The sequence below is a fragment of the Cydia fagiglandana genome, chromosome 13 (genome assembly GCF_963556715.1).
Source record: "Cydia fagiglandana chromosome 13, ilCydFagi1.1, whole genome shotgun sequence".
NCBI lineage: Eukaryota > Metazoa > Arthropoda > Insecta > Lepidoptera > Tortricidae > Cydia > Cydia fagiglandana.
Genome location: NC_085944.1, coordinates 6,276,341 through 6,294,083, shown reverse-complemented (window position 1 = coordinate 6,294,083; position 17,743 = coordinate 6,276,341). Strand labels below are relative to the sequence as shown.

General features: G+C 35.7%; 2 protein-coding genes across 2 annotated transcripts in view; both read left to right on the top strand.

Annotated features, from left to right (window-relative positions):
* Positions 1 to 1,293: 1,293 nt before the first annotated feature.
* On the top strand, positions 1,294 to 3,167 carry LOC134669873 (uncharacterized). Its single transcript, XM_063527491.1, has one exon. The coding sequence runs from the start codon at positions 1,353 to 1,355 to the stop codon at positions 3,165 to 3,167; it is 1,815 nt and encodes a 604-aa protein (XP_063383561.1). The 5' UTR covers positions 1,294 to 1,352.
* Positions 3,168 to 4,130: 963 nt separating this feature from the next.
* The window catches only part of LOC134670118 (serine/threonine-protein kinase S6KL), a 93,038-nt gene continuing 79,425 nt past the window's right edge, over positions 4,131 to 17,743 (top strand). The window contains exons 1-4 of the mRNA XM_063527806.1: positions 4,131 to 4,361; positions 4,566 to 4,678; positions 5,086 to 5,314; positions 9,610 to 9,733. Of these exons, the coding sequence (XP_063383876.1) occupies positions 4,275 to 4,361; positions 4,566 to 4,678; positions 5,086 to 5,314; positions 9,610 to 9,733 (553 nt within the window). The 5' untranslated portion in view covers positions 4,131 to 4,274. The remainder of the gene's footprint in view (positions 4,362 to 4,565; positions 4,679 to 5,085; positions 5,315 to 9,609; positions 9,734 to 17,743) is intronic.

Here is a 17,743-nt window from a genome sequence, read left to right as displayed (position 1 = left end):
AGATATTTAGGAAGGAAGTTGTGTCGGACAAGATTGCCCCTGAATTTTACTCTTAGTTCTTTGTTGGCTAGTTTGTTGCACAGGTGAAAGCAGGACACCTCGGTCTTAGAAGTGCTGGGGCACAAACGCCACCGAGAGAAATAGTCATCCAATAGATACAGGTCCTTTTCCAGGGTATTTTGTCCCATTTCCAAGCTGTCGTTTTGTGTCACGAGGGCCAGATACGACTCAACCATCGGTATTTTCAGACCTATGACAACTAATACTAGGCGGTTTTGAGAGTGCGGAAAATCCGCTAGCCCGTACAGCTCGTTGGCTACTGGGGTACCGTCTATTGCTCGTGTTGTAAAGACTAGGTCCGGGTTGTGGTCACTTCTCCATCGAGCTGTTTTGAACGTTCCTTTGCCTTTGTTAGAAACGACTAAAACAGTGTTGTTTCTATCTGCCCAGTCCATGATCGACTCCTCGTTGGCGTCAAATTTCCTATATGCTAGTATGATAGCTATTCAAGTCTCAAATGTAAAGAGATGGATGTTGCAAGTAAGGAAGGGGTGGAGTAGGCCAGCAGCTACGTGGAGGCTTATATGTATATGGCACATCCGCGTTTCGCCGATTTGAATAATCGTTGTGGCGATGTTGTTGCCATCGATGTTATTTGAAATCACATTGACCTGGGCAGTAAGAAAAGACCGACCGTATGTCGAAGTTCTATATTGTTAATATATTGGTATAATGCCGCTACCAAATCATATCCCGGTATTTTACCTCGTTTAGCGAGTTGGGCATCCATGTTTGTTTCCAGAAGGAGGACTATGTCAACACCAATATGTAATATTATGTGTCAACAGCGTTGTCACAATATATTTTGCTTAGGCATTACGTTTTAGAATTACTGACTTAAAACTTTATTGATGGAAGTTGATGGTCTTGGTAAAGATAAAGTAAATAGAAATGTCGTGGAAGACATAATATTAAAGTATTGATCCTAAAGATAGGTACATGCTTATTTTACAAATTATAAGTAAAATCGAAATCACCGAAAAAACCAGAAACCCGGTTTTGCAGTTTCACAAAAACCGAAAAACCGGTTTTCTAAAATACGCACGGTTTTGTGACTCCTACCGGCGAGGGAATTTATTTTTGTAAAAAAATACGTCAAAAGATAATTATTACTACATTTAGAAATTCTTTATATTATATTTTGCACAAAGGCTCAGCTTAAAGTGTCCGGGGACTAGATATGCCCCGGGTGACATTAGGGTTCGTCGATACTGCAATAAAGTACTGTATTGTTACAGGTAAATTTAATCAATGTGAACTTAAAAAATAATGGTTGGAATAATATTTTAAGCATGGGGCATTGGCCAGACATGTTTTATAGTCTGAGTAAGTTAGCTCTGTTAACACATACAATATCTAACATTGAAAACGAAGATCATGATATAGAAGATACAGTACCATATCATTCAAATATTATTGTTATCAATTGTTTAAACTTTGAAGAATTTGAGCAGTCTTTAACAAAGACTACAGAAAGTCCGTATTGGCATCCTTTAGGAAATGTTGTTGTTCTGTTTAGAACAATTCAAAACGATATAACTATAGCAAAAATATTCTTTATTTTATGGTATTTCAAATCTCCTAATGCTGCAATAATACAATATGACGATGACAAAGAAGTACTATATTTGTCAAGTTTTGAGCCTTACGTGTATGAAAACTACACACTTCCATTAATATTTGGATGTTGGACTACAAAAAAAATCGGCATACCAATAGAAGGTTTTCAAAATGGATTCGCGTGTGAAGAAGGATGTTATAATGTATCTTCCCAATCAAAATTTCGAGCTAACAATCTGGGCACCTGCATTGGATTTTATACTCGATCGATACCTTACAGTGAGTTAAAAATTGTAACCATTCTTGGTTTGTTTGAGCCCAAAGGCAAAAATCTCCACGGGTTTCCTCTACGAGCATTTACGACAGAAGTTAAACCATTTCTTACAATAGAAGAGGAAGCGAATAATACATATTCAATTGGAGCTAGAGATGGCGAGTTGTGGAAAGCTATAGCAGAAGTCATGAATTTCACCATTGATCTATCTCCGAGCGCTAGCGTAATGAAACTACCATTTAATTTTGAATTAAATATCCAACACATTTTTTCATTAGGCCATAGGAAGGCAGATCTTTTCCTTATACCAATATATCAAATGGATTTAATAATTGTAGCATTGGATCAAACATTTATCATAGCTGATAGTGGAGTTTGTATAGCGGCTCCTAGAGCAGAATTCGAAACTATTTTATTTGATTTTAAACTCTTACAAAACAATTACATCATGATCATAAAATTCATTTTTAGTTTTTTAGGATCTTGGATAGTGTTTTCAGTATTCAATATTGCTGAAAAAGGTGACATAAGTTTAGATCAAATAGGGAAGGATTTCCTTAATTGTATACGAAATATTCTAATTATTTCATTGTTAAAACCTCCTAAAAAGGGGTCTTTTCGAATATTTTTAGGCTTTAGTCTGTGGAGCTACTTCATTTTAAATTTCGCTTCTCAAGCAGCTATTACTTCTTTCTTCACGGCTATGAAAAAAGGAAAGGAAGTAGAAACTTTCGAAGATGTAATTGAAAAGGGATATATTATTGAAGGTATGGCATCCCCAGATGTAGTTCTTCCAGATACAGAAGAAACATTCACAAAGATCAATTCGAAATTAGTACCAATTAACAATTTATTTACATGTATAGAAAGAATGAAAAATGATAGCAGGAGGTTTTGTCTCATAGATTGTGAAGTGGGACGGTATTTGGAGCGAAATGAATTAAATTATAAAGGCCAGCAGTATTTACATATAATTAAAGACAAAATACATAATCACTATTTAAATATGATATTTCCTAAACATTCACCATTGACGGAGCATTTTAACAAACATGTGATGGCAATATTTGAAGGAGGTCTTGTAAGAAAATGGGAACAATATCGTTTTAGTGAACTAAAACAAGATATTCCAGTGAAGCCTTTAGGCGTGGAAGAACTTTCAAGTATTTTTAAATGCCATTTTCTTTTTTTGGGTATTACTTTTATGTTGTTTGTTGCCGAAGTAACTTTTGGTAATTTAAACAAAATTGTAAAAAGAAAGACACGTACGTAGTTACTCTTAATATAATTTGAGCAAGGTTAGGAGTTGGAGGGGAAAGATAATATAATGAATTCTAAATTCAAATTTTAATAGTATGTTTAGTGCACATAATATTATATAAGTTTACTGTAGTTACATAATAATTTTATAAGCTAACAGACAATAAGAACTGCGACTGTATTCTCTAATAAATTCATAACTCCCTCGGGATGTAAATCTAAATCTGTATTATTAAAGCTGATGTCAATGCCAACCAATGAGCTTCACATTCTGCTACTTGCCCAGGAAATACTTATTACGTTTTGGGAGTCCCCCCGCTCCTGATATTGACGTTGATGTTTCATGTTATAAAATACAGATGGCGCTTCAAAATGGATACAAAAAAGTTCCACGAGAGGGTCGTTTTGTCCTATACAGGGTGATTCAGGAGACGTGAGCAGGACTAACACTACGCATTTCGTAAATTATAAGCAACTGTTTCGTATCAGTATTAGTGGGGTTAACGTTAATTTTCTAGTCGTGTTGAAAAAAAAACTTATTAATTTATTTACGACATGCATGGTCACCCTGCAATTAGAATACTAAACTACCGATATTCTGTGTCAAATTGAATGTCATCACGGTCTGGTTACTTTTGAAAACTCGTATCTCACTCAAATTTGACAGTTTATTTCTTTGTAATCATAATGCTGTCATTACGGTTAAAGAGGTTTTATTATTATTAATTAGGTCTTGTGGGGTGACCATGATTGTAGAGAATTAAATTTGCCCTCGCCAAAAAGTTAAAAAATTGGAAAAAGTGTGGTTGTTTCACCTAAATACGACGGTGATCGATCAATTATCAGTTACTGAGTATGCAGGATTAGTCCTGCTCACGTCTCATGAATCACCCTGTATATTAATACTACTCTTTGGTCTGACTCTAGAACCCTTGTCCGTAAGTGTGGAATCGGTTTAAGTAGGCTGAACACATGTATGTCTATGCCTCTTAAAACTAAGCAATAAAAAAAAACATCATGTTTATGGTTAGAATTAGGTCACACAAACATTTCGAAATAATTTAAAAATACAAGTGAAACAAATTTACTACCGATATGACAAGATATTTTAGCTAGTTTAATGGGCAATTCGCAAACAAAGAGCACACAGCAGCGGAACAACAAATCTACGCATTCAAACCGTGACGGACAAGCCTTCTCAAGTCAGGTAAAAAACTTGCTAATGTCATTCTCAGCTGAATATACGTAACGCAATAAAAATATGTGTTTATCTTTTGTTCTTCCTTAGTTTACTTCCATGTGCTGTGGTATCTATAACATAGATGACTTGTATAAATTATAATTATTTCCGTGATTGTCAGTTGACAGCTCTTTGTTACCATTGATAGCTAACGTTAATTTTTGTGATTAGTTTAGCCTGTCCCATTTCGTTGGTAACCTCAGTGGGCGCTCGCTGGTCAGCGTTACGAGTAACCAGTCCGTGTACAGCGCATCGCGGCCTTGGTCTCGCGTTTCACGTCGAAGGTTAGTAGCATACATTATTTAAACATCATAACAAACCATGTAGGATTGTTACACAGATCGCGATCTGTTGTTTTGAATGTTGAAGACTTCGTTTCTCTTTAGCACGTGGTATTATTCTAAATGTATTCTAGTAGGCACTAAACCTTTAGGTTTAACCCATTTCCTACAATCATCAGAAATCAGAACATTTTGCCTAGATTTATTAGAAACCTACATATTACAGTTTCTGTAAACACATTTTGATGTTAATATGTTCAAATCAAAGGGTGCTCTGCATTGTTATTGTGTATCTTTTTGTATAATTAAAGCTTCCGAAGACCATATTTTTTTTGTTTGTAGCCGTGGTTACATCAGTTTTTCTTTCAACTTGGTATTTAGATTTAACTGGAATGTGCAACATCTTTCAGATGGAATGACTCAACCTTGACCAATCCCCTTGAAGCGAGTAAGACAGCCTGGCCGGTGGCACATAAAGAATCAATATTCCTACCGGAATTCCCCATATCCTCTGACCTGCTACAAAAAGATTTTGAAATAAAGGAGACAATAGCCAAGGGTGCCTTTGGACAAGTGTACAAAGTAAACAAAGTTAGAGAAGACAAAGATTACGCTTTGAAAGTTCTCAGCAAATCACAGGTGAGTTGAGTTTGCAATTTTTTTTTATATGTTTACAAGACCTTACAGAAGATCCAATGCGCCATGAAACTTAAGATTAACATATAACAAATAGGAACATATAAGTTATTACAAATAACAATCAGGTACAAACAAATAATACATTTATTGATGTCCTATAGTTTTGTGTCCGACCTTTATGCACAAGTAACATTAACACTAGAAAACATATTTAATAGCACCTCATTCTCAGGAAAATCACATCTATTTAGTCTAATCCAGAGGTCTCCAAATTTAATTGGGCAAGGGCCATATTGCACCTCAGAAACTTCGCGCGGGCCACCGTCGGCTTCGAGGGGGTGGGGGGTTTTGTATCTGGTTGCGGCTGTTAGGGCTGAATCCCTGAAGCTTGGCTCCCGCGGGCTGGATTTTAATGCTTCGCGGGCCGGATTTGGTCCGCGGGCCAGGGTTTGGAGGGCCCTGGTCTAATCTAACATATTTAATGTTATGTAACATAGTTATGCATTATGATACCTTCTATATTCAGATAATGATGCCTCATTTGGTATAAATTGCTCTGAACATCAGTTATTCCATCAATCACAGAAAATGGTGTTTTGATGATAATCAACAATCAAAATAGACCTCCATAATAAAAATATACAAGTTAATATTATAGGTCCATTTCACAAAAAGTTTATTTTATAATAGTGGAAGTCTCTAACAAAAGGTGTTAAATAGATCAGTTTGTATTAAAATCTCATGAAATTCCCAATGTGTCACTTTCAGAGGAGTTTGCTTTTTACCATTCCAAATAACTTCATTGTTTATGTTTACCTAGAAGTGTATTGTTTTGCAATGTTTTGCAATATTGCATGATGTAATTGGAATTGGTGTCACTACAGGGATCATTTAGGTGTGTGTGTGTGTGTTAATCTAGTGCTATTTGCTCTATTAGAGTTTTCTACTTGTTGCTGCAAGTTTAAATGCTTATTAGGTTTTATATTGTGTATAACCATAACCAATTACAAGATTGTAAAACATGTAGATGCTACAGGCAGACTAAACGAATATACGTAATTGTGTATCTAAGTATATTAAGTATATTAAAATTTATTACAACATTGGATTGGTTCTATCTATATACTTAAGTTATTTTTTCCCTAAATTAGTAAATTATATTAGTGGATAGTGGACAAGCACTTATTATGGAAATTATTTGTTGAACCTAAGTATGTGAAACATAGCAGGGTATATCAACTTTTTGACTGTCACAAAGTTGTCCAAGACTTTTAAAATTTGTTGTAAAATTTCACCTTTAAATTTTGTCTATTCTATATTTCAGATTATGGTGTACCTATGTTTAGACATTTTTTGATTATTATAAGAGTTAGGAGTGAAAAAATAATTCCATACAAATTTTAAAAAGCACCTATCTCATAAAATAATGAACATATCGAAAAAATTCAAACTAAAGAGTAGACGTGTGCTTATTATACATATATGAAATTGCTAATTAAAAGGTAAAAAAACTAAATTTTATCCTAAAACCGTTGTTTACAAAGATATGTATGCAAAAAAATGTTTTTATTTATGATCTAATACCTTTGAACAAGCAATTCTTGTTATGAACTTTGCAGAGCGCGGCGCGCTCATTCTTTCTTCCGTGGAACTTTGCTATATGGAGGTTTTCGGGGGCGATAAATCGAACTAGCTAACTCTTATATCTGGGAAAACGCGCATTTTAGAGTTTTTATATGTTTTCCGAGCAAAGCTCTCAGATATGTGTTCTATAAATAGTATAAGTACCTAAACCTACAGCATTCTTCAAGTCGCACATTAACACAGCATAATCATCGTAATAATTATCAATAACCTATATTTGTTTTGTTATGAATGCTTAATGTGTTTTATGTGTATTGATAAGAACTCTGAAGTCCAATCCATTGTTGATTTATTACTTTATTTATTACCAAAGTATATGCAGAGTTATACTAGCTCAGTGTTAAACTTTAAATAGCTTTCTATTTAGACATTATCATTGGATTTAATTAATTTTTCTCAAACATGCAATGAAATATTGATGTTATGTTCCTTATAATAGGCTGCGAAGTATGACGTTTCAGGTGCGGCTAGGACAAAAGGTCGTTAATGGAATTTCATACACATCTTGCAGGCCTAGGCCGGCAAAGTCCTCTTTTTTAATTTTCATTTCACAGATATTTGTGACACAGCATCGTGGCATTCATCCATTAAAAAAAACTAGAGGCAGTATTTGCTTTATGGTTCGTAATGACACTCTGCCACTACGCCTATAAAAAAAAAAACAAAAAACATTGTTTGCTATAATTTGCAGTTTTATTTGTATAAAATCAACATGAACTTAATAAATAATACATTCTATAATTTTATAATTTTAAATTATAAATTTAACGACACAAATAAAAACATTTAAAATATTTCATCTAAACGTTAACGGTAAAAAGGTCTACTCAAACACGCGTAGTTATATTTTTTAAATTGTTATGGAGGTAAAGTTGGAAAATATTCATTCTGTTTTATTGGATTTATGGTGCGTTGTTGATTTTTTGACTTTAATATGAGTTCCGACGAAATAATGAAATTAATATTAATTGTAATCGTAGGTGTTGGAATTGGCAGCGTAAGCAGAATTGATTTTAAATAACTTGCTGCCTCTGGCAATTTTATTATTTGAGAAACTAAGAAAAATAGCTTACAGTTTATTAGAAACAGTTTTGTGGCATATTTTAAATGAATGTAACTACAAATACGTCAACACTGTGGAAATTATACTTATTTACTCCATGCATAAAGCATAAGCAACGATGTATGTGAAACATGATATCAACATGAAAGACTATGTAAACTTATGTGACGAAAACGACAGTCAGACGGATACAAGGCGAAAAAATCAAAGATACATGAAAATATACGGGTAGTAAAAATACACGACTCGTGTAAAACATACGCGTGATAATGATATAGGTACGTGTTGGTTATATTTTGGGTGTAGTTTACTTTTAGTTTTTTCTATAAATAAAACTTGGGTTTCGTGGATTTTTTATTTTATTTATTTCATTGCATGTTTGAGAAAAGCACTATACATACCTCGGCGGGAAATGGGGTTGCCCGCGCTCAGACCTATCCGGCCTCGCTTCGCTCGGCCGTCTATATGTCTTCGGCCGGCAACCCCTTTCGTCCCGGCCTCTGTAGTAATGTACTATTATTGTATGTGCATTTAGGTACACAGACTAAACAGTAATAAAGAGGTCAATAATATGTAGATTTCTGTTCAACGTTAAAAACGTAAAGAGCCGAAGCCCTTCTATGCGTATACGCACAACGCGTCTGGACAACTCCATAGTCTACACCTGCAAAACAGTCTTTAAGACCAAGTTCGGCCTAGCCAGCCACATTAGGGCCCATAATAGGCGTAACCTAAGATACTGGAGCAAGCTGTGGTTACCTATAATTGGACGAACGTCTACCTTTAATGTTATGTAAGCTACTGATTCTTTTTTCTTGATGTATTGTCTGTTGGTGATCCTAAAAAAAAAAAAAGCCGTAATTGCTGAGGTAGCTATCATTGAAATCGAAGAGGACTATCTATAATTGGATTGGGGGATAGGGGTAGTAGAGTAATGGATATTTTTGATGAAAGTGTTCTATTGTATTCATCATCATCTCAGCCATAAGACGTCCACTGCTGAACATAGGCCTCCCCCTTGGACCTCCATTCGTACCGGTTGGAAGCGACCCGCATCCAGCGTCTATTGTATTATTAGTAAGATTTATACACGGTGTAACATGAGTAAACCGAATAATTTTAACAGCGTATTCCTGATCATATTTTTTTGAAATACTTTTTTGAAATTCGCCTAGTTTCAGAGATATTATTAATTTAAAAAAAAAACCAAGTTTTTATTGTTACATGGTGTACAAGGCCTTTTTGATGGTGATGTTGCTGCTATGGGACGTAGTCTAAATATCCTTATTGATAGATGTCAAAAAGTGACAAGTAACACTTTGCAAAAAGTAGGTTCTACGAAAAAAAATTTAAAAAACAATTTTAAGTGACAAGTTTACCAATAACATTTATTTTTTATGTACAAATACATTCAAAAAATTGAAAAACCACAACAAAAAAAATATTTTTTTTGGCGAAATTGACCTAAACTCATATTAAATTTTTTACTTCTTTTGACCTCAGAAATGCGTGGTTAAAATTATTCGGTTTCCTCATGTTACACCGTGTATGAATGAGTTGACTTATCATCATCATTTTTTTACTTCAGGTGCTCGGTGATAATGCAGTAAGGCAGGTGAAAGAAGAAGCGCGTATCCAAAGTGCCTGTGGACACCATTCCTTCATCGCTGGGGCTGTGTCGCGCTGGCAGACTAAGAAAAGACTGTATATTGGTAAGTGTTTTATAAATTTAATACGCATCATCATTTATTCCCATAGGTACTGATATTTGTGATCATTATTTACCTGTTGACCAGGTTCTTCTCTAGATTCCTCCAGTTTTACTATTAATTTTTTCTGTGTATTCATATTTTCGATGATAAAGTAGTGTATGCCATACGTTTCGTCTGTTTTAACCGAAACATGACTTTTCCACCCCAAACTCCAAAAACCTACATTTCGGTCAAACTCTAGCGATAAAACTTCCTTCACATCGACACGTTTTTCGTTATCGGCCATATCTGGAACTACGAGACGCAAGGAAGGATTACTCACTGATTACAGAGGTCAGTTCTGTGGGTCAATACTTTATGTAGACAAGAGAGGTAATTGATAGTGCAAGTCTGCAATTAGTGGCTCAATGTGGAAGTTTCTGTTCTACTTTTGAACCCCGAAAGAAAGAGAAGATTCTTCGATGTAGAAGTAAACTAAACAGGCGACGTGTCATAACAACCTTCCTTTTTTAGGGTTCCGTACCCAAAGGGTAAAACGGGACCCTATTACTAAGACTTCGCTGTCCGTCCGTCCGTCCGTCCGTCTGTCACCAGGCTGTATCTCACGAACCGTGATAACTAGACAGTTGAAATTTTCACAGATGATGTATTTCTGTTGCCGCTATAACAACAAATACTAAAAACAGAATAAAATAAAGATTTAAATGGGGCTCCCATACAAGAAACGTGATTTTAAACCAAAGTTAAGCAACGTCGGGAGTGGTCAGTACTTGGATGGGTGACCGTTTTTTTTTTTGCTTTTTTTTTTGTTTTTTTTTTTGCATTATGGTACGGAACCCTTCGTGCGCGAGTCCGACTCGCACTTGCCCGGTTTTTTTTACCTTTTTTTTCATTTTTTTTTTTACTTTCTCTTAACAATAAAGTTATGTTTACTTAGTCAAGTACTTTCCATTTTATTTTCGGAAAAATTGTTGTTATTAAGTTATAGCCTGTGTTACAGTTATACATTGTAGAAAGTGGCTATTATTTTTCTATTATAAAACAAACCTGCTATTTTCACTCTCCAATAATAGCGGAGCGGCCAAGGTGTTCACAATATTCAAAAATATTTGAATAAAGCCTCTATTATCTAGACTTTAAATTTCAAGGCATATTCACATATTTTTGACCACCTTAGCCACTCTGATATGTCTGATGGCGACTGTACGTTTGATAATTTCATTCTACACCTTAATGTAATGGAATAAGGTAACAAATTGAATAATTTTTCAAGTCTGACGGACGGTCAAAGTATTGCGCGCAAACTCCACGTGGTCCGCTCATTCGGCCGTAGTGATTGTCACTCGCATCGTGGCTGATGGGGTTATCTTGTTCTAATCATAACGGACCGCCCGCTGGGCCACCTATTCATAAAACATAGTGTGACCTCGCTTATAAGACCTCGAGATGCGTAACTATTATGCGTAATTAAAGGTCAGATTAATACTGGTTCTTCTTGCCACGGTTGGGAAGCATAGATAGTTGAAATTAGGTAAGGGCTCGAATATTAGCCTGATTTGAAAACGTCAACTCAGTTTTTTGAAACCCAGTGCTTAAACAAGACGTAAGGACTGGAAATTGTTGCTAAGTACTAAACCATGAATATTAACTACGCGACATGATTCAACGACAATGTGTAGTCTTGAAAATTATTATCAAAATTTAAGTCTTTTGTAATAAGTAGGTACTCGAGTCTCTACAGAAGCCTCAAGTCTCAAACAACTTTATAATAACCGAAACTTAACAACTATTAGTGCCTAAAGTGACTGGATTAGTAAATTCTCGATTCTAAAGCCTCGATTCTTTACCAACACTAGTAGCGGTCCAGGCCAAGGAACATTTGCTTGTGTCAATTGATTTTGTTGACATGCACTTCGACTGATAACATTTGTTTATTATGAACAGTATTTACTTGCAAGATATAATGCAATATTTAAATACAATTCTCTCAACGCGCGTAGCAGTCCTTACTTTCGTGATAATAGGTAAATAATTCAAACCCCGGCTCGTACCAATGAGTTTTTCGGAACTTATGTACGAAATATCATTTGATAGACCAGCGGTGGAACAAAAATGGGTTTTGATAACATTAAAGTTTTTTCTTTTTTGATATGTTATTGTAAGCATGTTAAATAACATTCATGTAAAAAGTTAGAAAATTTTAGGTGGAGCGTTCGGCCATATTTAAATTTTCAAGTTTTGCTAAATAACTATGTAAATATAAAATTAAAGTTACAAAAAACTTTAACATATTCAATAACACTTTAATTTATTCACACTATTCGGTTTTTAGAAATCTGGAACAGCTGCTTTCTGGTGAACGTAAAAACAGGAATTATTATGAAAATACAGAATTAGAGTAGCTGATATTGCAAAATTATGATATTATCTATCAACTTAGTATACATGTAAAAAGTTAGAAATGTAGACAATGTGCTTGTCTAGATATTGATTTCTTGTTAAGCAGTATAGCCAATATTGAATTAAAGTTTGTAGAGTTAATATTACACGGTCATAATAAAGATCTTTCTTCTCACACAAAAGATTAGAAATATAAAATCACGGCGACACTAAATACTGATACGTAAGTATGCATTCCGAGCTTATATTAAGTTACATTTCAAACGCGCGGCGTTTGCGCGCGCCGCGCTGTGCGCCGTGGTAGGAGGCAGCGATCGACGGTCGCGGGCTAGCGGTTAGCGCGGTGCCCTTAAAAATACGCAAAGCGTTTATAAAATTATTATCAATGGTAAATAGTTATTTTACACAGTACACTAATGGAAACTTACCTTCCCTTATTTATTTCTATATGTACTAGGGATTGCCCGCGGTTTCGTTTACGTAGAATTCGTTATCGTGTTAAGTATAGAAATAATAGATACATTTGAAAATTATTTTAGGTGCATTGTCATACAGATAACTACCCTTGTTAAAGTATTCTTCAAATTCAATACACAGGTGTCATTTCAATATAATTTTGCGTAATTTGGCGCTTTTAGGTTATAAATGACTAGCGACATATATTTTTTAAGAGCGATCATCGCCGATAATATTTACTTTATCATAAAATCAATTTCAAACTGACGTTATTCAATATTTATCATTTTAAAGTCAATATTACCAACCAACTGATCCAATTTACCTACGGTAACAACTCAAAATTTGCATCAAATTAAATGCCACTTTTCTTATCCGTTACGAACAATCAAGAGGGCCTTTACGAGCTGATGTGGTGAAAATTTTATTTAACCTTCGTCCCTTGAAACCTTCACTACGCTCAAGGTTCAACTTTACGAACCACTAACTACGCTCGTGGTTCAATTTTAGAATGTTTGAATTTGTGAATGTGCTTCCTGCCTCGCACAGCCAAACTGTGGAATGAACTGTCCGATACGACCTTCAAACCTTCAAAGACCCCCATCTTAAAGGTCGGCAACGCGCTTGCAACCCTTCTGGTGTTGCGGGTGTCCATGGGCGGCGGTAATCGCTAACCACCAGATGATCCGTCTGCTCGTTTGCCTCCTATTTAATAAAAAAAAAATGTTTCGCTTGTTTGGGTATCAATATTAGCACGAGCGGTTAATCAACAACTTTTCCCCTTGTAAAACAAATAAATAAGGTAGGTGAGGTGCAGGCATATGAGGCCCGGCGGGTAACAAGGCCCAGCATTCAAAAATAGCAGTTGCTCCCTATTATTCCCAATTATTCTGAATTTGTACTTGTTGCTAAGAAGGCCCACTGTCAGTGCAGGTAAAAAGGTCTAGTCCCGGGCCTTATTGAACGTATGAGATGAAATATTAAATTAAAATATTTTAAGATAATTTTCAATATTTTTAATCTCTTATTAATAAGGTCGATTTGAAGAAACTTCTATGAAATTATGACTTATAAATAACACTTGCACTGCGTGGGCTGTCAAAATTGCTGCAGACTTTTCTTGGTCTAACTCTAATAATTTTTCACTTGCTTTATTGACCTAAAGACGTTTTAAAGAATCAAAAAGTCTAATAACATTGAGGCACTTATACTTTTTAAAGGCAGTAACTATGTAATTACAAGTGACTTTTTTTTGTTAATACATAGGTAGGTATTTACGATCATCATCATATATTTAAGAGTATGACTCTTGTCGGTGGAGCAATTTCCATGTTTGGCGGTCCTCCGCCTTCTCTTTGACAGCCCGATACGACACGACTTTGATCTTTTCCTTTATTTGATCCATGTACGCTCTCCTTGGTCTTCCCCTCTTCCTGTTTGCTTCAACTTTCCCTTCTATGATATTTTTGATAAATTCGTCGTGTCGTATCAGGTGCCCAAGCATCCTTCCTCTTCTATTGTCTATAGTTCTTAACAAACTCCTCCTCTCTCCTACTACATAGGCCACACTGAATGTTTTGCACTACTGGCCACTGGTAAATATTTAAATTATGAATTGTATATTTAAAAAAAATACAGGCTTTTGATTATGGAATGTGACAAATGTTGGCGACAAATCGATCGTCTTTTGTTTTTAATGGCTTGTCAAAGTAAGTCAGTGCGTTGAACGTGGCTTTAACGCGAAAATATTTTTCGAGCTATGATTTTGTTATGATTTTAAAAGTTCGCTTACTCCGCAAGAGTGTAGTGCTTGCCTTCAAAATGCTTTTGTGATTGAAGCACCACATCTGAGCATCGTGAGGCGTTGGTATGGTATGGTGAATTTAGTAGAGACAGTATTATTCTAGATAATGATTTTCGTGAAGGTCGACCGTCCACGGCGATCATTCAAGGAAACGTGGCTACTGTGAGACGACTCATTGAAGAAAACCCACGAATCACCTATGACGAAATTTGAGGACAATTAGGGATAGGTGTGAGACAAATACAAAAGATTTTACAAGAATATTTAAAAGTCGGAAAGCCTTGTTGTCTTTGGATTCCTCACGAATTAACTTCAGTCCAAAAACAGGTACTTTTTGACTGGTGCCGAGAAATGCTGCGTAAGTACAAGCAAGAAAGTTCAAATGCTGTATATAACATCGTTAGAGGAGATGAAATCTGGATTTACTGCTACGATCCGGAAAAAAGGCATTAGTCCAGTCAATGGGTCTTTCGAAGGTGACAGGAGGCCCATAGAAGTTCAACAAGCCAAAAGCGTTGCCAAACATTTTGATTGGCAACGCTTTTGGCTTGTTGAACTTCTATGGGACTTTTTTGTACCGTACTTTTAAATAATAAAAGAACGTTAAATATTGAGTAGTACACTACCATTTGTGTGCCCGCAGTCATTGAAAAAGACCGCGAGAGACGACCGAGAAGCCGCATCCTCCTGCGTCATAATAATGCGTCCACCGATACCGCAATAAAGGCAAAAACATTTTTTAATTACGAAAACGTGGAAAATGTCTCTTATACGGATTATAATCCAGACATTGCACCCTGTGACTTCTATCTATTTCCCAAAATTAAGGATTTAATTTGGGGTTTGACATTTAAGACCCCGGATAAGGCAGTTACTACGTTTCATCACCACGTCGAAAACATGCAGTCAAGTGATTGGGCCTCATGCTTCCAAAAATGGTCTGAGCGAGTGAATATGTGCATAGAATGTAAAGGGAAACATTTTGAGAAGCAATAAATGTATTATTATGGTTATAAATGATTTTATTCAAAAGTTACGCAAAACTTTCAGTGCGGCCCTCGTATGCGTAAAACCTCTTCGTTAGTTTTCTTTTCTTTTACGATAGAATTGCGAAAAATAGATATTTTGCAACGAGTGACGAATTTTAAAACACGGTCAAAGGGAGTGTTTTAACGTGCTTATTATAGCACCGGTCGTAATGTAGCACCAGATGTACTGTAAAAATTATGTTAAAAGATAATACTTACTGTTACGAATAAATATTTTTACTGTAAAAAAATATCCCACCAAACACATTTTCATGTAAATTTTGTTGCTAAGACGAAACCATAAGACTCGCACTGTCAAAAAGTTGTCAGATCTCTTGTCGAGCCAAGCTTCAAACTCTACAAGCCCTAACTTCACTAACTCTACACCTTAGTCAAAATATGTGGCTTGGCTGTTTCGCTACCGCCACATGGGCATAAGGTGAAAAATTTATTAAATTCATTATTTTTAGGGTTCCGTACCTCAAAAGGAAAAATACTGAACCCTTATAGGATCACTCGTGTGTCTGGCTGTCCGTCTGTCACAGCCTATTTGCTCCGCAACTACTGCACCAATAAGTTGAAATTTGGTATACACATGTAAGTCTCTAGCCCAAGGACATACATGTAAAGTAAATAATAGAAATTCAAATAAAGGGGTCACTTTTGAGATGAATGATAAATAGAAGAAAAAAAAACTATATCTTGTTATAATTAATATAAGAGAATTAGAATATGAATTAATATAAGAGAATATTGTTAGAATTTTAATTAGTATAAGATAGATATGTATATTGTCATGTTATTTTCTCGAACTCCCCATCGGCATACAAACCTCCTCAAGGTTTTGCCCACGATGGGTCTTGTAATAATAATGTACTTTATTTAGCTTATTGTTCAATAAAAAAAAATATATATATATATATATATATATATATATATCAAACGAAGGGGCTCATGGTAAGAATCTCAGATATATTTTTTCGTAATTTTAAAATAAATAGTTTAGAAGTTATTTAAGAAAATACGCAAAAAATGACCATTCCCCCTCCCCCCTTATCTCCGAAACTACTGGGTCTAACGCTACGTCTTACGTAGGCGAACAACGCGCGAACGCGGCGCGGCGCGGCGCGGCGAAAGCGGCCGCCGCCGCGCCGCGCCGCGCCGCGCCGCCTGACATTCGCGTGCAAATCGCGCCGCACCGCGTTCGCAACGAGATCGCTTACGTAGGACACTTCTATGGGCATCAAAGGATTGATTTCGCCGCGCCGCGCCGCGCCGCGTTCGCGCGTTGTTCGCCTCCGTAAGACGTAGCGTAAAATTATGAAAAAAATACACATATTAGCTCTCTTCCTATAGATGACAGGAAAACCTATTAGAAATGTGCAGTCAAGCGTGAGTCGGACTTAAGTACCTAGTTTTCCGATACCTATGGGTTTTTTAAAGACTACTCACTTTTCTCTAAAAAAAATATATTGTTAAAAATTGTGTAATGTACAGAACCCTTGGAACGCGAGTGCGTCTCGCATTTGGGCGGTTTTTGTATTATACTTACATACAATAGTTCTTGTAGAAACGAAACGGCCAAGCCACACACTTTTGGTGTAGAGCTAGTAAAGTTAGAGGGCTTGTAGAGTTAGAAGCTTGGCAAGAGATCTGAAAACTTTTTGACAGTGCGAGCCTTATGGTTTCGTTTGGGCAACATTGTACATCAAAATGTTTTTGATGGGATTTCACTTCTTTTTGTAAGTTGTTGATGACAATCTTCCATCCCCTAATTTAAAGGGTTGGGGGTGATTTACTATTAAAAATCCTGAAATAAGTATCTGGGGGCATCTGTTACACAATGTACTTCTTACTGATTCTCCATATAACCCTTCACCCCGTAAGGGTAAACTTTGGGGTTGAAATCTGCCTTCACCCCGTAAGGGTAAACTTTGAGGTTGAAATCTATTTTATATCCTTCCCCATAACAATACCTATCTACATACCAAATTTCAACTAAATCGGTTCAGCGATTATTGATTTCCCATACAAAATTAAACCCCATCTTCATCCCCTTAGGGATAAATTTTTTTTGAATTTATTTGTTGTTTGTGTACTAAAACTTACTTACATACCAAATTTCAGCTTCTTAGAGGACTTCAGGAAGTACCCGGTATTGATGATCATCAAGTGAGTGAGTCAGTGACGAAATCGAAGTTTTTAGATATGAATAAAATCTAAAGTATAAGAGCTATGCAATTGATATGCTTAATAAGTCCGAGAACTTTGTTTATCTGGTATAATCCAACCCCAAGTTATGAGGGTTCCAAAAAACGACGA